We start from the raw sequence: 21,790 nt of genomic DNA, 5'->3' as shown, positions 1-21,790 counted from the left end.
GAAATTTTTCAGGATTTCATGTTCTTTCAAGGCATTTTTTTTCTTTCTAGGCGTTTATCTCAGGGAACCTTTCTATTTCAAAGATTTTTTCTTGTCCACACTTGGAATTTCAAGATGTCCCCCTCAATGGAATTGAGATCTAGTCGTCTGGACCATAAACCCTTTCTACTATTTTGATTCGTGAAATAGGTTCTACGAAATGACCTATTGCATGCAAGGAGAGTCCCCTTTTCATGCATTCTAGAATGATTAAATGAATTGCGCGTTCCCATATTATTACAATAATTGACAAACAGGGAAAAAATCGATCACTGAAATTTGCTTGCATTTGAAGTACACCTGCTTGTTGAGTAATGCTTTAGAATATGTTATCAGATAAGATTGGGGTTTCTCTTAGTGCTTTTAACTAATAGAGTCTTTTTAAGACATATCGAACTTTTTGTTTACACTAGAATCGATCAATTATACTTTTTTATATATTTTTGAGAGCCTTTAATGAAAATCCCTCGTTTCTTTGGCTGAGCGTTAGATTTCACTCCCCCTTAGTCGGAAAAATTGTTTTAACACTTCCCAGCTTAACTTTAAGCTCTAGAAAATATTGGTCCAAACAATTTACACCGCTTTATCACACTATTGCTGGCTCTTGGGCACCTTCTGGCACCCCCTCATCCTTCCTAGGACCTTTCCCATATATATTCTCGCTAAAATCATGCATTAAATCGAATAGTTCACGTTTTCGCAAGCTAAAACTGCGTGATTCACAATGTCAATTCTCACCACCATGGCACATTGTTACTGCCCCTATAGCACCCTCTTGCACTGCCTCATCATTCCTAAGATATTTTCCAGATAATTTTCTGTTAAAAATCATACGTTGAATCCAATATATCATGTTTTAGCAAGCCATTTACCTGATACATCATGTCCATTCATGCCGCTGTACCACACTATGACTGGCCTTCCGGCATCCTCTGGCACCCCTCGTCATTTCTAAGACATTTTCCAGACATTTTTTTTTGGTAAAAATCATGCATTAAACCCCTTGTTTGATGATTTTGAAGTCAACCCACCATGATACACCATATCTCTTCACAAAACCGTGCCACACTATGACTGGCGCTCTGGCAACTTCTACCACCTCTCATCATTTTTAAGACTTTTTTCACTTATTATCTTGTCAAAAATCACACATTAAATCCAATGGTTGCTGTCTTAGCCCCCCCCCTCCCTGTGGTATACCATCTCAATTCACACCACTGTGACACTCTATGACTGGCCCTCTGGCAACCTCTAGCAACCCTCATTATTCCTAAGATATTTTCCTGGTATTTTTTTGTCGAAAATCAGGCAGTAAAATCCATTGGCTTATGTTTTTGCAAGCCAACCCACCATGATACACCATGTCTATTCATACCACTTTTTCAAACTATGACTGGCCTTCTAGGACTCTCTAGCACTCCCTCATCATACTTAAGACATTTTCCAGATATTTTCTTGTCGAAAAAATATATTAAATCCGTTGGTTCATGTTATTCGTAAGCCCACCCTCCTTGATACTCGATGTCAATTCACAACACCGTGAAACGCTATGACTTGCCCTTTGGCACACTATGACACTATTCATCATTCCTAAGATATTTTTAGGATTTTTTTACTAAAGTGATAAACAATTTCGCTCTCCCCCCCTCATCCACTTACCGTGGTTCCAGCCTCGATTCTGCTGTTTCCCTCCCCAGTTCCAGTTCCAACCCCCGATTCCACCGATTCCAATCCCAGTCCTACCGGTCCCGATTCCAATTCCAGTTCTGTTTCCACCACTTCTGTTCCCCACAAATTCCACAGTTTCGATTCCATCTATTTTGGGGTGTTAGCTAAATATTTCAAGTTATTATCAAAATCTAGAATAGTTCCAGCAAAATCTTTCCTGATATTTTCAAACATCTTGCACTGTACTATCAAAATCTCACCTGATATAACAAAAAACTTCTATTGCATTATCAAAACCAAATACCATACTATCAGAATCATGCACGTTATTACCAAAATCTTACATGGTATTATAATTGTCTCGCAAGTTATTAACGAAATATCTTCAGCAACAATCAAAACTTGACTGCTGTTACCAAAATTTAATATGATGCTATCAGAGCCCTATTACCTATTAACAAAACTTAACATAGTGCTATCAAAATCGTTTCTGCTATTATCAAGACTTTGAAAGCCTTGTCAAATGTTATCAGAACCTTACATGATATTATAAAATTCTTGCCAAGTATTACCAAACTCTTGTATGAAAATATCAAAGTCTTTTCTGATACTATGGAAGATATTGCACTACATTATCCAAATCCCGACTGGTATAATGAGAATCCTCTATGGCAATATCAAAACCACGCACGATACTTTCAGAATCATGCGAGTTATTAACAAAATCTTACATGGTATTATCAAAATCTTAAATGATATTAACAAAACACTTGCAGCTTCAATCAAAACGTGCCTGTCAATCATGCTATCTATTAACAAATTTTAACATAGTACTATAAAAATCCTGTCTGCTATTATCAAGATTATCAAACTCTTGTAAAGTATTATTAAAATCTTATACGATATTATCAAGGTCTTGCATAATATTACCAAACAGTGTTTAAATATTACAAATCTTGTCTTGTATTTTCAAAGTCTTTTGAGGTGTTATGACAGTCCTTTCTCGTATTACCTAAATCTTGCAAGTTATTATCAAAATCTAGAATGATGCTGGAAAATCGTGTCTGACACTATCAAAATACTATGAAGCATTACCTAACCTTGTATAATATTATCAAAATCACGCCAGATCTTATCAAATATCTTGTGCTAGATTATCAAAATTCCACAAGGTTATCCTCTATGATATTATCAAAACTTTCATAGTGTTATCAAAAGTTATGCATGTTATCAAAAGTAAAGCAAAATCATGCATGGTGTTATAAAGATCCTACCTGACATTAACAAAATGTTTTTCAGGTAGTATAAAAACGTGTCTGGTATCGTCAAACCTGACCCTTTTTTTATCTAAATCATGTTTGCTTTTACCAAATTTAACATAGTTTGATGAAATCATGTCTGTCTTTATCAAAATCAGGCCATATTTTATCAAACTCGCGTATAAACTTACATGATATTATCAAAGTTTTGCCTGATGTTAAAAAATCATGTTTAAATATTACAAAATCTTGTCTTGCATTTCCAGTCCCAGTACCATAAAACTTTTTTGAAGCATTACCACAATCTTGTGTGAGATTATCAAAATCATAAGAGTTATTAACATAAACTTGCAAGGTAAAATCATCTAATCTGAAAGTTATTAACGAAATATTTTCAGCTATAATCAAAACGTGACTGCTATTACCCAAATCTGATATGATACTTTCAAAATCATGTTACCTATTAACGAAACGGTCATTACATAACACCCCATGTGTGCGCTGTCATCACTTGATGTCATACGTGTGCACTGCCAATACCTAATATCCATTTGTGCCCCGTCATTATATAATGCCAAATTGTAAAATTGCGTCACATCCCTCGTGTGTACCACCATTGCGTAGCACCCCACGTGTGCGCTTCCATTACGTGACATCTCACGTCTGCGCCACCGTTACCAAACACCCACGTGTGCACCGACATTACGTAACACCCACGTGTAAGTTGCGTCACACCCCACGTGTTTCCCCATCATTAAGTAACACCCACATGTGTGCCGTGCCCAGTTACAAGCAGGGGTTCAACACAGGCTCCAGAAGTTTATCATGACACTAGATTGCGTCAATCCTAATAAATTCATCAAGTCACGCAAGATTGCGAAACTCTCAACACCAATTACATAATTAACACCTGCATAACTTAGAAAAACACTCCATCTGACGTAATCAACACCTGCTGGCTGTCTTGGAATGACGGGATAGGGCTCTAATGGAGTCCAAGGATAGGGCTCTCATGGAAGGTATTATGGCGTCACTACTGCTGTCTTAAATTAATTATTTTGGAAACAAGCCAACAAGGACAATGCACCAAAAAAGAGCAAAATTAATGATCAAACAAACGCATCATAAGAATGGGGTATATTCAGTCCCGGTTAGTTCTTTAACAGGGGTGGCAATTCACAAGTTGTATGAGGAGGGCACAATGATTTGTGTCGATTTCTTAGTAAAGCTATAAATAAAGCATTTTATATCAAAGGGTATTTTTTCTATTATTTTTAACGAACATATAAAAAGAGGCATTTCTCAAAATATTGGGGGAGGGAGACTCCCACCCCAAATGTTGACCTTGTTAGACATTTTGAGACATTTCAGAACGATGTCTCTAAAGAAATAAAACCAAACAGTTTAGATATAAAACTAAATTATTTATAATAAAATTATATAACGACATTCATAGTAAAGACAACCTATTCTAACCAGTGGCTGTAATTGTAATGGTAATTCTAACTACAAAAACCCAAATAAGTAGCAATTTTCTAACGACAAAATTTGTATTGTAAAAGAAACAGAAAAACCGTATTCTAAGGGTCATAGCATTTAGGCATTTTGGTATTTGGTCTAAACATCGCTCAAGTCGTAGCCTATTGCTTCTTTGTATTACTACATTAATCTTTTTGACAGTCAGACATTTCCAAAAAAAATGGATTCAAACATTATATGAAAAATGACCTTTCACATCGAGTTTAACTAGTGCTGTCCTTGGAGGTAGAGTCCCAACGTGACATTCATAGTAACCGGAATCTGCCTCATCCACTCGAGTAATTTGTAAAAACCAGTGTTCCGACTGTTTGTCATATAATGGTCGCACTCTTCTGTCACTTGTGTATGTCATGCTTCCGACACTTAACAAACGAACATCTTTTCTTCTGAACCAAGAAACCTAAATAATAAGTTAACATTCCAATATAATATTACGAATGAAGAAGCAAATTAGTTTAGTTAAACAAAACCTTATTATTAATTTCAGAAAAATTTTTGGACAGTAAAAAGGGAAGTATTACCCAACAGCACCATTATTCAGGTTAATTCTACATGAAGGAAGGTGAGAGGCTACTTACAACCTTCCCTTCCCCGCTTCCCTTTTCCATATTTATCTAAAGTAGACAGTTCGAACATAACAAATGGACACTTTTAGACATCCACCCTTACTCCTCCTTCACAATGATCCACCGCTCCTCGTTCAGCATAGCCACCAGTTGCCCTCGAATCACTTTTGACTCTTAAAATAGGAAATTAGAACTTTCAATTTCCAATCAAACGAGCCTACTAAAAAGTTTACGCGACCACCACTTTCATTAAAACCTTATATGCCCACGAAGCATAATTTACCAACAATTGTTTCCGGGCTCTTGGTGGGGCGGGGTCAATGCCGGAGTATTTATTATCTGATACTTGGAATAGCTTGAACAAAGTGGCCGTTTCAAAATTTTTATCAGGTACATTTGGTAAACAGAGGGCGTGGGCTGGGGGCTACTCAACTTTTGACTCTTTAAAAGGTCACTAGAATCTTCGATTTACGATCGAATGAGCCCCCTCCAAAAGTTTTTACGTCCACCCCTTCCATATAAAGTACTCCTTTGAGAAAATAAATAAATAAATAATAAAATATTGAAGCCTAATGATCTTTTCAATAGGCAACGCTATCATTGCTCTGAAAGAAGCTAATTTTGTGATCATGATTTTTAACAAGCTGCAAAGCATTAAAGTAGTTTTGGGAAAAAGGGCAGCCTCTTAACTCATTGTTTTAGAAATTTTAACATAAACTTTTTTCCCTGATTTCAATATTTGTCTTGATTATAATACTATTATTCTTCTAATGTATACTTGGTTTTTCGATAAAACTATTTTTATTGTTATTTATAATTAGGCATTAATAAAGGCACTGTGAAGTGCACCACAACACCTAAATTGGCAACAATGGTAAAACATAAGGTATAAGATATGAACATTTTAAGAATGGACATATTAACTTCTTGAATAAGAATCAAATAAAATACGCTTTATTTTCAAAGTTCTTTTTATTCTAACCAAATGACCCTTGTGTTTCGGAGTCATTTTTAAGAGCTTGGTATAAAAAGTAAAACCTTAGAAAAATAGCGAAAATAGCCACCTCATTTACAGAATAATTTTTTTCGTTTTGAATTTATATGTCGTTTCATAATTTCATCTGAAAAAACCTATCTTCTTTATTTTATTTCTGATTATTTTCTAAGTAATCCAGGGAAATTTTCACCTCCTCCATGAGAAATTACCTCAACCCACGGAAAATTTATCCATGAAAAGCTCTACCCACAAGAACTTCTCCCAGCCGTAAAATTCCCCCGGATAGTTATTAATCCTCGATGAAAACTCCCCCTGAATAAATACTTATGGACGATTCGGCCAGAAAAATTCTTCTTAGCATACTTTCATTTGAAAAAGACTTTAATTTCTGATGGTTTTCTAAATCGCGCCGTAAATCCCCCCACTATGTGAGAATTTTTCTTAGAAATCGCCACCCCCTCCCAGTGGAAAGTTGTTCCTGCGGAAAAATCCCTCATGGAAAACTTCTCCCTATGGAAAATTCCCTCGTGGAAAATTTCTCCCATGGAAAATTTCCTCATGGAAAACTTCTTCCACCGAAAAACCCCTCGAAATCACCACCATTCCAAACCCGCTAAAATTTCCCCGGAACATTTCCATAAGTAAAACTGAGACTTCCTTCCCCCCAACAATATCTGTAAACTTCCAAGTAACGAATACTATACGTAAACAATGAGAAAACTTCATAGCTTACAGCCATGTTTGCAGGGGCTCTAGGGTTTGATGGTATCCCCAACGGCCTAGCTATTGGTCCTTTTAACTATGTTGAAAAAATGGCTATTTCAAATTTGATCAGACGATTTGGTGAAAAGGGAGGCTTAGGAGGAAGCTGGTTACCTTCCAATCTTTTTGGTCACTTAAAAAGGGCACTGTGATTTTAATTTTCTTTGAAAATTGGATTCACGACATTTTAGGACCCACTGGTTCAGTACTATCACCCTTGGAAAAAAAGCAAAAACACACAAAAAAAACACATATCTGTGATCATTCTTCTGGTAAAAATACAAAATTCTAAACTCTAACAAATGAAATCTTGAAACCTCTACAATAGGGTTCTGTAATACCTAGGGTTCTACAGGAACCCTACACAATTAGCGTTGTATATACTTAGGGTTCTATAGGGTTCTGAATCAAACAGTTCACGGCAACGAACTATAAGTAAGGAGTGACCCGGCTCAATAGAAACTGAAACTCTAAAACTCAGAGTTTTGGTATCAGTAGATATATCAAAAGAATCAAATCTGTATGTTAATTTCAAATATATAAGTTTAATTAAGCTTAGTCTTATGTATCTAAGGATACGAGCCTGAGAAAATTTGCCTGATTTTCAAAAAAAGCGACAAAAGTGCCCGAGAAGTCATTGAATCTTCATGAAAATCACACCATCAGATTTCAGCGTAACAGACAACCCTACTGTAAAGGTATCAGGAACCTATCTGAAAAATTGTGGAATTTTGTGTTTTTCGCCACAAGAAAGATCACGGATGCGTGTTAATTTGATGTTTGTTTGTTAGTTTTTTTTTTTGAAGGGAGCCATAAGACAATACCTTGTTAAATTCGTAAATATACTAGACTTAAATCAAGGATTTGTCTTGTAACTGCCCTTTTTAAGAATATGTATGATTTTCCATGCTAGAGAGAAGTTTGAATAAAGGAATGTACCCTGAGAAGCTATTAACTAAAAGCACTTTCGCATGCTACAAACTCAGCTAGTAGGTAAGTTCTGAGTGTCTAGATTGCTGACTGATTATCTGAAAATTAATAAAAATACTTTTGAGTACAATAAACTCGGGTAGTTGATAAATTCCCAGTGCTTTAGTTGCTGACTGAGTATCAAGAATTTAATGAAAGCACTTTTGAGTACAACAAACTCAGCTAGTTGATAAAACCCTTTTGTGTTAGTTACAGGCTGAGTTCCAGAAATTTTATAAATTTTGACAAAAAGAAAATCAGCTATTTGATAAATTTCGAAGGTATTAGTAACAAAACATTTTAATTAAAAAAAACTAGTTTTCTTAAGCTGCACTTTTATTTAAAAAAAAGCAATTTTGAGTACAAGATTCTCACCTAGTTGGTAAATTCTGTGTGTTTTAGTTGCTCAGCTAGTTGATAAATTCCGTGTGTTTTGCTTGCAGGTTGAGTACCAAAGATTTAATGAAAGCACCTTTTAGTAAAACAAACTCAGCTAGTTGATAAATTCCGTGTGTTTTACTTGCAGGCCAAAGATTTAATGAAAGCATTTTTGAGTACAACAATCTCAGCTAGTTGGTAAGTTCTGAGTCTTTTAGTTACTGACTGGATATTCGACTGGAAAATTTATTAAAGGTACTATTGAGTACAAAATAACTCAGCTGGTTGGGATATTCCGAGTGTTTTAGCTGCTAATTGAGTAAAAATAACTTAATGAAAACCTTTTGAGTACAACAATCTCAGCTTGTTGGTGAATTCCGAGTCTTTTAGTTACCAAGTGGGTATCAAAACAGTTAATAAACTAAGTTTTGAGTACAACAAACTCAGCTAGTTGGTATATTCCGAGTGTTTTAGTTTCTGAATAAGTAACAAAAATTTAGTGAAAGTACTTTTGTTTACAACAAACTTAGCTAGTTAATAAATTCCGTGTGTTTTACTGTCTCGTTTAATACCAAAAATTGAACAAGAGCATTGTGGGGTACAACAGAGTCAACTAGTTGATAAATTCCATAAAGTGGTATATGTATGCTAGTCATTTTTTCTTTTCCTGTTAAAGCTGCACATTTTATTCTTGTGTGCTAGTTTCGTTTGTAATTAGCAGTGTGAGGGTCAATTTAAAATGAATAATGTGAAAATAAACAAGTTTTTTCAACTGAAAGTAAGGAGCAATATTAAACTTAAAACAAACAGAAATTATTATGTATATAAGGGCAGTTGCTCCTCCTTAACACCTCACTCTTTACGCTAAAGTTTGAATTATCTTCCAATACTGTATGAACGACTCACGAAACTCCTGGTCGTTTAGTTATAACAATAAGAAGTTTTTTAAAGTAATAAAAAACTTTAGTATGAAGAGCAAGGTGTTGAGGAGGAGCAAGTGTAAAGAGCGAGGGTTTGAGTACAAGCAACCCCTCTCATTTACCTAATTATTTCTGTTCGTTTTAAGTTTTAATCCTGCTCCTTACTTTCAGTTAAAAAAAAAAACCTTTTATTAATCAGCATAAGAAATCTATTCGTTTGACACATTAAATTCCGTTTTTTTTCCTTCAGCTACTATTGAGCGGAGTAACCTCTTACTTACAGATCTTTACCAAGAACTGTTTGCCATGAAAAACAAAATATTTTACTAAAACTTTTTTGCCACACAAGAAAGTCTACCATTAAAAACATGAGTGGAATCGTTGGCATCTTGCCCGGATATTTTTCGAATATCGGATTCTGTCAATTCGCTTAGGGATATTTCCTAACTAGATCTACCCCTCCCCCCAAAAAATAGAAATGTGTGCGACAAGTTGGGTACTAAATCACTTGTAAGCCTAAGAGAGTAACCTTAGCAGGTTTAATAAACCTAGAAGCAAGCGTAGTAAGCATAGACAACTTACTGTTACATTTCCAGCGTGTGGAACTTCGCATGGGAGCATAACTGTACGTCCCACCGTAACACGGACTTCACGATTGTAATTTGAATGGTGTCGATGACTTCTTTCTGCTTCTGAAGGCTCATTTGCATGATGATCTGACTGCACTGTTTTGCCTGAGAAGAAACAAAATCAGATTAGTCTTTATTGATATTATCTTGGAATAATAGAATATCTAAAATGCTAATAGTTTGGGCAAGCAGGGCACAAGCATCTAGAAATAATATGAAAGTATGCTATTTTTCTATAACAGTAGCCTAGTGTGGGGATAGTGACTACTTAGGGGGGATCTATCCCTTCGAATCCTGGTTCTGATTTTTTTACCTAGTAGATCTTTGGCAGAGTTTCTTCAAGAAGCAAATGCTTGTTACGTAATGCTAGACGTTTTTCAACAAAACCTTTTTTTATGGTTGTCATATAAAAGAATTAATTACCCGAATATTTAGAGACCTGCAGGGGCAGGTAGGAAAACCCCTCAGAGCAAGGTACCAGTCAAGATGTTTTCTCCTCAAGATGTTGTTCCAAGAAAAAATTGATCATAGTCAAATGTTTAGAAATGTAGATTTTTTTTAGACAGTATTTTTTTGGAGGCTTATAAAAGCCTTGATTGGATTCATAAATTTATTTTAATTACTGTTGACCCAAAAAGGCGTCCCGCTACATGGTCTAGATATCGATTGATTCTAAAAAAAAATCATTGCTGCAAACACATAAGTGTGTCCTGTTACGTGGTCTAGACACCTATTGATTTTCATCAGCAACAAAGGGACCCTGTTATGCGAGAATTTTTAATTCTTATAGCGGGTAATGGACCGGGTAATTCCCTTTGTTCTCTTGGGCCTATAAAAATCACATGGCAAACATCCCTATATATATATATATATATATATATATATATATATATATATATATATATATATATATATATATATATATATATATATATATATATATATATATATATATATATATATATATATATATATACTAGCTGTTGGGGTGGCGCTTCGCGCCACCCCAACACCTAGTTGGTGGGGGCGCTTCGCGCCCCCCCCAAGCCCCCCCGCGCGCGTAAGTCGTTACGCGCCATAATAGTTACGCGCCATTGTAGTTGTGTCCCTATGTCCCACCTGTGAATATAGATATATATATATATATATATATATATATATATATATATATATATATATATATATATATATATATATATATATATATATATATATATATATATATATATATATATATATATATGGTTTTAACTACGTAAAACTTGCGAATATACAACATTCTTTGCTGTCCCATTGTCTTTGCATATAAATAAATTGTCAGGTTTACCGACTCTTGAACATGCAACATATAATGGTCCATGGGAAAACAATCTGTATTCAGATCTATACCTCATGATTCTAATGATTGCCCTTGAGCTTTGTTGATGGTGATTGCTAATCGACCATTCCCTGTCCCGGTGTCCCGGTCGTCATTTACATCCCCCTGTTTCCCCCGGTGTCCCCGTTGTAGTTGTGTCCCTGTGTCCCGGTCGTCATTTATATTCCCTGTGTCCCGGTCGTCATTTGTATCCCGGTGTACCGGTCTGTATATACATTCGTTTTTTAGTTTTGTTTTTCTCCTTTATTTTTTTCCTTTTTTTTTCTTTTTTAGTTTATTTAGATTTTTAGATTTTTTAGTTTTTTTATTAGTTTTTAGTTTTTTTTTCTTTTTAGTTTTTTTGTAGTTTTTACCTTCTTTTTAGTTTTGTTAATTTTTTTTTTTACTTATGTCCTGGTCGTCATTTATACTCCCTGTGTCCCGGTGCTTTGTTGATTGCTAATCGAACATTCCTTTTGTCCTGGTCGCTTTCTCTTTGAGTGTCGTCATTTATTTTTTTCTTTTTTAGTTCTTTTAGTTTTTACCTTTTTTAGTTTTTTTTAGTTTTTTAGATGAAAATTTTTTTTAGTTTTTTCCTTTTTTTCTTTTTAGTTTTTTATTGGTTTTTACCTTTATGTTAGCTTATTTTTCAGTTTTTTCCTTTTTTTTAGTTTTTTTTTATTTTTTATTTTTTTTAGTTTTTTACCTTTTTTTAGTTTTTTTAGTTTTTTTAGTTTTTTTAGTTTTTTAGCTTTTTTACTTTTTTTATTAGTTTTTAGTTTTTTTGTAGTTTTTGCCTTTTTTTAGTTTTTTCAGTTTTTTTTTTAGTTTTTTATTGGTTTTTACCTTTATTTTAGCTTATTTTTCAGTTTTTTCCTTTTTTTTAGTTTTTTTTAGTTTTTAGTTATTTTAGTTTTTTACCTTTTTTTAGTTTTTTTAGTTTTTTTAGTTTTTTAGCTTTTTTATTTTTTTTATTAGTTTTTAGTTTTTTTTGTAGTTTTTGCCTTTTTTTTAGTTTTTTTAGTTTTTTAGCTTTTTTATTAGTTTTTAGTTTTTTTTTGTAGTTTTTGCCTTTTTTTAGTTTTTTTAGTTTTTTAGCTTTTTTATTTTTTTTATTAGTTTTTAGTTTTTTTTGTAGTTTTTGCCTTTTTTTAGTTTTTTCAGTTTTGACGTCACCTGATCCAGTTTTTTCAGGTGACGTCACCTGATCCACGATCCACAGATCCACAGACAACTTATTTTTATATATATAGATAGTTTTTATTTTTTACTTATGTCCTGGTTGTCATTTATACTCCCTGTGTCCCGGTGCTTTGTTGATTGCTAATCGAACATTCCTTTTGTCCTGGTCGCTTTCTCTTTGAGTGTTGTCATTTATTTTTTTCTTTTTTAGTTCTTTTAGTTTTTACCTTTTTTAGTTTTTTTTAGTTTTTTAGATGAAAATTTTTTTTAGTTTTTTCCTTTTTTTCTTTTTAGTTTTTTATTGGTTTTTACCTTTATTTTAGCTTATTTTTCAGTTTTTTCCTTTTTTTTGGTTTTTTTTTTATTTTTTATTTTTTTTTTAGTTTTTTACCTTTTTTTAGTTTTTTTAGTTTTTTTAGTTTTTTAGCTTTTTTACTTTTTTTATTAGTTTTTAGTTTTTTTTTGTAGTTTTTGCCTTTTTTTTAGTTTTTTCAGTTTTTTTTTTTAGTTTTTTATTAGTTTTTACCTTTATTTTAGCTTATTTTTCAGTTTTTTTCCTTTTTTTTTAGTTTTTAGTTTTTTTAGTTTTTTACCTTTTTTTAGTTTTTTTAGTTTTTTTAGTTTTTTAGCTTTTTTATTTTTTTTATTAGTTTTTAGTTTTTTTGTAGTTTTTGCCTTTTTTTAGTTTTTTTAGTTTTTTAGCTTTTTTATTAGTTTTTAGTTTTTTTGTAGTTTTTGCCTTTTTTTAGTTTTTTTAGTTTTTTAGCTTTTTTATTTTTTTTATTAGTTTTTAGTTTTTTTTGTAGTTTTTGCCTTTTTTAGTTTTTTCAGTTTTGACGTCACCTGATCCAGTTTTTTCAGGTGACGTCACCTGATCCATCCACAGACAGACAACTTATTTTTATATATATAGATAGATAGATATATATATATATATATAATAGGTAAGTTTGCCTTGCTTCCCTCTCATCTTTTGTTCTATAAACTGGATTTCGCTTATGCAAGCAATATGACTGCTATTCACAAATGCTAAAAGGATTTTTTCACACTTTTCAATCAATGTTCGTTTTATATTTATTTTTTATCTTTTGTATTTATCTAAGAATAGTCTTACGCAAGGAAATGGATTATTTTTCCTTAAAAAGAAGTAATTAAGGAAAAGGCAATGGGAGATCTTATAAAGGTCTACTTACTAACTACTTTCATAGTTAACTACTACTAAACAATAATTAAAAAAAAAATTAAAAAAAGTGAACTGTATTAGTATTTTGCTCTTTTGTTAGGAGATAAATCTATTACAAAAAAGTTATCCTTACTTTGTTGTAAATCTCTGACTTGTTCTCCTTCCTTTTTCTAAAGAATATGTCATTAGTTTTATCTTTCAGATGTATCAATCAAAGCAATTATAAGCGTTTTCCTGCTATACTAAAGACCAGTATATACCATATCACTTACAGCCATTATGTTCTACTCGCAGAAGTAATTACATTTATTCATGTTAAGTCAAACTAAAGGTTTATTTATTCGTTTTAGGTCATACTAAAGGTACGCTCTGATTTTTTAGCTCTATACGGATTAGGTTGCCATGAATATGAGAAAGAGAATGAATGTAACAAACATTTTCTTTCTTTATCTCTCTCTCTCTCTCTCTCTCTCTCTCTCTCTCTCTCTCTCTCTCTCTCTCTCTCTCTCTCTCTCTCTCTCTCTCTCTCTCTCTCTCTCTCTCTCTCTCTCTCTCTCTCTCTCTCTCTCTCTCTCTCTCTCTCTCTCTCTCTCTCTCTCTCTCTCTCTCTCTCTCTCTCTCTTTCTCTCTCTTTCCGTTTTGCATATTGGCAAACATAGAAATAAATTAGAAAATTTATTTACACAATGTTGTAATTATCTAGAAAGAAATTTCTGTTGTATTAAATACGGATTAAAGCATTTTCAACGAAGGTTTCTTTTCTACTAGTAACTAAATTTATTACAAGCAAGAAAATATTTATTTTTTTGCCGCAGATCATTGATTCATCATAAAACATAAATATTTTCCAAAGTTTCATCGGAACCTTAAAAATACAATTTTTATTTGTATATATCTTCCCTTTCGTTACTCAAAAAAGGTTTTGGTTAAACTAATAAAAGTACTTTTCTTTAGATTTATTGAGAAAAGTTTTCGAAGAAAGAATATTTTCAAATGAAAGTAAAAAATATGATATCAGTTTTTCTATATCTGCAATTCTTTTTTTATGTATAGTATTATCAGTGACAATAAAGCTTACTGTTAAATAGATTTATATAACAATGGAGTGAAATTCCCTCTTCCTAAATCCTTCAGGGAGTCAGACATTTTACATGATTTGTATTCTCCTGGGATTTCTTTTGACTTTAACTGTCGCTTCTCTGCTATGCACAGGCTATGTAATTATCACTATTGCTTGTCTTACAACCGTAGATTTTGTTGTTGATTTTCGTTCATCATTACCCCAGATTTTTTTCCATGCCTTTTGCTTTGGCCATTTAGATTCGTCCATAATCTTATATAATTTCTTATGACATCATAGATACAAAAAAACGTTTTATTTCCAAATTCTAACTACATGTTGCAGTTCGAAATTTTCGCTTGCAATTCAGTGTGAGTCTCAGTTACGTTAATTCCATGCTAATTGACATAGCTATTGTGATTCTCACTTTCGCTTGTTTTCTAATCAATTTGTTTTTGCTTCATTTTGATTATGTAACCCCTTAAACATTTTTCCACGCCTTTTGCCTTAAAGTTTTGATTTGTCTTGACATATTTGATGGTCCGTGCTGTTTGACAAAAATTTCTTCTTGTTGTTCAAATCACGTATTATTTCCAACCATTGTCCGTTAAATTATGTCATGTTGTTTTTACTCTGTTTAAGCAAATGCACCTGAAATTTGATGTAGTTCTTTTGTGAAATCATATCTTTAAGGTGTTTACCAAAACTGATTATCTAAAAGTTTGGTCCAGTTTCTTCCGGCTCGCTAAATATTTTTGTTGTTACCACCTTGGCATGAGAAGACTCCACCGATCAGAAAACTTAGACTCGCTGACCATGGTCTTGACATTTTCAAATTAATTGCCAAGCATAACCAACAACTTAATTTTTAACAAAATGATTGGTACCACACTCTAATTCAATAGTGTTTAATCTTTTTGAATGTCTGTGTCTTCATAATATTTAGTACAGCAGTAATAAATTATTTTTAATGCATGTTTTATTTTTATAGTTAGTTGTCGTTGCTATGACAAGATTTAGTATAGTAATTGGTCTCATTCATGTATTTTTCTTTGTTTGTTTGCTCTTTTATTCTTTGATTTTTCCTGTACTTCGTCTTATCGTGTTATGTGAATATCGTGTTTGATATCGTGTTATGTTATGTGAATATGTGTTCGATTAATAAATTAATATAAGAGAGTGTTATCATGTTGACTTAATATTTTCAATTGGTAATTCGAAATTGTGTCAAGAGAGCCAGCTAAACAGAAGAAAAACCAAAACAAGTATCAGAGCCGAGCATCCAAAATATCTAAAGCCAAAAAAAAGTACTACATTAAAAATAGAAAAAAAATACTGGAAAAATTTCATCTGGATATACAAGAATATTTTGATTGCAGCGGTAGATGCAATCTAGTAAATAGATAAATCACGGCCCATAGTAACCGAATACAATAAATGTATTTTAAAAATCTGGCAAGTTACAAAAGATGCTGTTTCAGGATTGATTATTACCATCTTGACTAGATTTAATAGTAAATTGTTACCTTAGCCATAAATTTAAGGACATCTCAAAAATTAGCCTTAATCAAGAATTTTGTTTAATCAAGACAAAAAGTGTGCCATTGGAATCGTCTTGTTCAAGAACTCGACAGAGGAAATTTCTTGTTCCTTGGCTTGAACAGCAAGGGAAATCACTTTTTTGTATGGGTCACACTGATACCACCTTCTTTTTTTCGTATCTTTCCTCCGCTGCTAAAAAAGCACTGGAATGTCATAAAGACATTATGATTTTAATTAGCTTAATGAGCCCATTAAGGGCTCATTTTCAAGTAAATTGCTAGATCTAAGTGGTTTGATAAACTCCAGTTTTTAAACAAAAAAAAAACGTTTCTTCGTATACAAGATGATTAATGACGTCACAATCTTAAGTTATAGCCGTAAATGGCTTTAAAAGTAAAAACTATATGATGGCGTCAGTTATAACATACATCAGTATTGCTAAGCCGAGGAAAGCATCGGAGCAGAGCAGTCGATATATCTACTGCAAAAAAAACAGCACTTTATGAAAAATAGACAAAAACGCTAGAAAATGTGAAAAATTAATTTAAAATAGATAAAAAGGCTGCTCTAAAAACAGTGGTCGAACCCATGTAAGGGTAATTAGTAACTTGTCTTGTGATGACAACTTAGATTTTAAGTTTTTTGAATATGTCCACATATTAGGGAAGTGAAATATTACGAAGAAAAACAAAAATTTATTCAACAGACCAGAGCCATCCAGAAGCAAAAAGTGAGATAGTCAAACAAAAGATCAAGGAGTGTTTGCAAAATTATGATGATTACTGAAGGAAATATAGAGAAACAGTCACTAACCAACTAATGAGTAAATATTGTAATTTTTCTAGCATAGAATGGCATGGACTTCCTATGTTTTTCATGGAGAGTTTCATCGCCATAGTACTACAGTAGCTGTCAAATAACAATAATTCATCAAAGAAATTACGACTAAAGAGCTGGACAATAATGCAAAACATACTATTGGTTTAACAGTTTTGAGATTTGACATTGACATGGATTGATGAAAGCTATCAAGAAAAGTTTAAACATCTGCGAAGCTATGTGAAATGACCCACAGAAACAAAGTTAAAACTACAATCAAAGATCAAGAATTTACGTTAAAGCGAGTAAGTCAGTGGCCAAGAGCTATATTCACACGCTTCCGCAAATACTGAACAAGACTTGTAAGCCAATCAGGCTGAAACAAACTTTTCTGGAGACTTGCTGAATGTAGGGTGAAAAATGAAAGTTCTAGTAAATATGCAATGGTTCTAAAACAAAGTAAATACCCTGAGAGATTCATCCAGAAGTCCAAAAAGATGACAAAAATGCAAGCAGATCTTGATGGACTAAGAAACATTTTAAGCCCGTTAAAGATTCCAATTTGCTACTATAGAATGTTATCGAGAAAATGTTAAGACGGTAACATCTGAGAGAATGTATCAAATAACCCACAGAGATAAAGTTTAAAAGTAACATCAACGATTAAGACTTTACTTGAACGCGAGTGTGTCAGAGGCTAGGAACTTTAGTCACACGCTTCCGCAAATAGTGGAGGAGACTTGTCAGCCAATCAAGTCCAAGTGAAATAAACTTTTCAGGAAGCTTGTTGAATGTGGAGTGAAAAATGATAATTAGAGTAAACGTACAGTTATTCTCAAACAAAATATATATCCTGAGGGATTCATGTAGAAGTCCAATTATGGCGAAATGTAAGCTGATCCTGATAATTTGAGAAATATTGCAAGCCTTTAAACCCTCATAATCTGCTACCGTAAATCGCTTGAATATTTCCAAACAAGAAAAGAACACCGTTGGAATAGCCATTGCCATAAATAATAAAATTGTTATTTAAAAACTAATCCAATCCCAGTAATCGGAGAAGGGCCTACCAGCTCGATGCTAGCTAAACTACCCATCATACCCCACGGGATTGGAATTCATAGGCTAATTGCTTGCTTATCATCATTTATAATGCGGAGCTCGGGTATGATTTGCGAAAATTAACAGATACTGAATAAGGCCCTAGATATAGGGCCGTTGAAATGCGAGACAAAGTGCTGTGAGAAAACCAAACAGGAACAACCCGGCTCAATAGTAACCGAAGCTCAAAAAGACAGAACTTTTATAGTCTTACCCATCGAAAACAATCTTAAAGTTTAGTCGTACCCATCAAAAGTTACAAGCCTGAGAAAGTTTACCTTATTTTGGAGAAAGACGGAGAAACATCCCCTAGAGTCATAGAATCTTAATTAAAATCAAACCATCACATTCAGCGTATCACAGAACCCTACTTTATAGGTTTTAAGCTCCTATCGGCCAAAATGTGGAATTTTGTGTTTTTTTCCAGAAGAAAGATCACGGATGCGTGTTGATTTTTTTTTTTATTTTTCCCAGGGATGATCGTATCGACCCAGCGATCCTAAAATGTCGCAAGAGGGCTCATTTGAACGGAAATTAAAAGTTCTATTGCCCTTTCTAAGTGACCGAAAAAATTGGAGGGCATCTAGGCCGTGGCAGGCCACATGGGAGGATCTTTCCATGGAGAAATTTTTCATGGAGGGAGAAAATGTCCATGAAGGGGGTACTGGATTTTCCAGCATTATTTAAAAAACAATGAGAAATTTTAAAGATAAGTTTTTTTCAACTGAAATGAGGAGCAACATTAAAACTTCAAACTAACAAAAATTATTACGTATATGAGGGGGTTTGTCGCCTCCTCAATACTTTGCTCTTTTATGCTAAAGTATTTTTACTAATTTCAAATGAGCTATTTGTTCTAATTAAATGGCATTTGTGATTCAGGGGTAGTTCTTAAAGAATTGGAACAAAATTCGAACTTTTGCGCAAAGAGCTAGGTATTGACAAGGGGGCGAGCCCCCACATATACTTAATAAAAATATACGAATATAGAAGTTCGTTAATCCATTAGTTACGTATTTTTATTACTAATAACAAGTTCGTGAATAAAATTAAAAGTTCTAGTGGTCTTTTGAAGTAGCCAACAATTCGAGGGTGAATAGGGCCCCTTCCCAATCCTTTTTTCTCAAAATCGTTCCATCAATATTTTGAGAGAGCTATTTAACCCCCCCCCCCCAAAAAAAAAAAATAAAATAAAAAATATGCAAATTTCGTTCTAATCATTCATGTACAGTGAGCAAAAATCTAAACCTGTATTAAATAAAAAAAAAATCAGAAATTAAATTTAAAAAAATATTTTTTTTTTTTACTGAAAGCAAGGAGAGACAATAAAACTTAAGACGAACAGAAGTTATTCCCTATATGAAAGGGGTTGTCTCCTCCTCAACGCCCCGCTCTTTAATTTAGAGTTTGACTCTTTCTCACAACTCTACTTTTTAAAACAATAAAAGACTGTAACACAAAGAGCGGGGCGTCAAGAAAGGGCTAACCCCTTTCATATACAGAATAATATCTGATTTATTTAAAATAAACTTACTATCAGTTAAAAAAAAACACTTGTTTTTTTATTTAATCAAACAGTTCGTGGTAACGAACTGTAGTAAGGAGCGACCCGGCTCAATAGTAAACGAAACTCTAAAAAACGGAATTTTGATGCTAAAATATACATCAAAAGAATCAAATTTTCATGCTGATTTTAAATATATAAGTTTCATCAAATTTAGTCTTTGTCATCAAAAGTTACGAGCCTGAAAAAATTTGCCTTATTTTAGAAAATAGGAGAAAATACCCCCTAAAAGTCACAGAACCTTAACGAAAATCACACTATCGCATTCGGCGTATCAGAGAACCCTTTAGCAAAATTTTCAAGCTCCTATCTACAAAAATGTGGAATTTCGTATTTTTTTGCCAGAAGACAAATCACGGGTGCGTGTTTATTTGTTTGTTGTTTTTTCCCCCAGGGGTCATCGTATCGACCAAGTGGTCCTAGAATGTTGCAAGAGGGCTCATTCTAACGGAAATGAAAAGTTCTAGTGCCCTTTATAAGTGACCAAAAAAATTGGAGGGCACTTAGGCCCCCTCCCACGCTCATTTTTTATCAAAAGACAACAGATCAAAATTTTGAGATAGCCATTTTGTTCCGCATAGTCAAAAACCATAATAACTTTGTCTTTGGGAATGACTTACTCCCCCACAGTCCCTGGGGGAGGGGCTGCAAGTTACAAACTTCGACCAGTGTTTACATTTAAGAATGGATATTGAGAAGTGTACAGTCGTTTTCGGAAGATTTTTTTTGGTTTTGGGGGTGGGGTTGAGGGTAGGGGGTTATGCGGGAGGATCTTTCCTTGGAGAAATATGTCATGGGGGAACAGAAATTCAACGAAAAGGGCGCATAATTTTTTAAAATTACTATAAAAAAAAATAATGAAAAAATAAACACGGAAAAGTTTTTTCAATTGAAAGAAAAGAGTAGCATTGAAACTTAAAACGAACAGAGATTATTACGCATATGAGGGGTTCTAAAAATGCTTTAGCATAAAGAGCGAGGTATTTAGGAGGAGATAAATACCTCGCTCTTTATGCTATAGTATTTTTAGTAATTTCAACTATTTATTCTATGGCCTTTCTGATTCAGGGGTCATTCTTAAAGAATTGGGACAAAACTTACGATTTAGTGTAAAGAACGAGGTATTAACGAGGGTACAAACCCCCTCATATACATAATAAAAATTAAAGAATATAAAAGTTTGTTACGTAAGTTAATTCTTAAGTTATGTATATTTTTTACTAATAAAAAAATTCGTTAAAAATTAAAATTTATAGTTGCCTTTTTATGTAACCGAAAAATTGCATGGCAACTGGGCCTTCTTCCCCGTCCCTCATTTTTCAAAATCGTCTGATCAAAACTAAGAGAAAGCCATTTAGCCAAAAAAGAAATTAATATGCAAATTCCATTTTAATAATTTATGTGTGGAGAGACAAAATCAAACATGCATTAATTCAAAAACGTTCAGAAACTACATAAAAAAACTAGTCTTTTTAACTGAAAGTAAGGAGCGACATTAAAACTTAAAACGAACAGAAATTACTCCGTATATGAAATGGGTTATCCCCTCCGCAATCCCTTGCTCTTTACGCTAAAGTTTGACTCTTTGCCACAATTCTGCTTTTTAAAACAATTTAAAGCTTTAGCGTAAAGAGCGAGGGATTGCGGGGGGGATAACCCATTTCATATACGGAGTAATTTCTTTTCGTTTTAAGTTTTAATGTCGCTCCTTACTTTCAGTTAAAAAAACTAGTTTTTTTATGTAATTTTAGTAAGAGACGGAAAGGAGGATTGTGTCGAACGAGAAAACTTTTCTGACGAAATACAGTGGATTCTCCAGCAATCACAATGTTTGAATTGTCCCCCTTAGCATAGGATTTCTTTACCCTTTGATTGCAGATCCAAGGACTTCAAAAATAATTCAAGAGCAGTCAAAAGACCTGTTATCTATGAAATCTTCTAGGGCCAAAAATAAGCAAAGGGTAAAGGCAGTAGCATACTTGCGCCCTCCTAGAGTCTATTTTAACCCTGGATTCGTACCTGAAAGTTTCACTCACCAAAGACAAATACTTTCCAGGATAGCAAGAGGCCCCTCACTAGGTGGCAGCTACCAACAGCAGCCCTGATTTTAGGTTCCAGATAAAAAGAGATTGCAGAGCTCCAGTGGTAGCAAGCAACCTTTTAGAACATCATCGGACGTTTCAGAACTTTCAGTACGCCCTTCTATAGTTGTAGAAGTTATTAAAAAAAACAAAACATTGTTTTACCAAAATACAC

At 33.3% G+C, this 21,790-nt stretch overlaps 1 protein-coding gene across 2 annotated transcripts in view; it reads right to left on the bottom strand.

Annotated features, from left to right (window-relative positions):
- Positions 1 to 21,790, bottom strand: part of LOC136032023 (lachesin-like) — a 71,739-nt gene that overhangs the window by 41,539 nt on the left and 8,410 nt on the right. For both annotated transcript variants that reach the window (XM_065712101.1, XM_065712100.1), the window contains exons 2-3: positions 9,680 to 9,831; positions 4,695 to 4,905 (exon numbers count right to left, since the gene is read on the bottom strand). In XM_065712101.1, coding sequence (XP_065568173.1) covers positions 4,695 to 4,905; positions 9,680 to 9,831 — 363 coding nt within the window. The remainder of the gene's footprint in view (positions 1 to 4,694; positions 4,906 to 9,679; positions 9,832 to 21,790) is intronic.

This window comes from Artemia franciscana, chromosome 10, assembly GCF_032884065.1.
Source record: "Artemia franciscana chromosome 10, ASM3288406v1, whole genome shotgun sequence".
NCBI classification, from domain to species: Eukaryota; Metazoa; Arthropoda; class Branchiopoda; order Anostraca; family Artemiidae; genus Artemia; species Artemia franciscana.
Note: the sequence above shows the minus strand (reverse complement) of the source record. Positions and strands in the feature narration are given on the sequence as shown.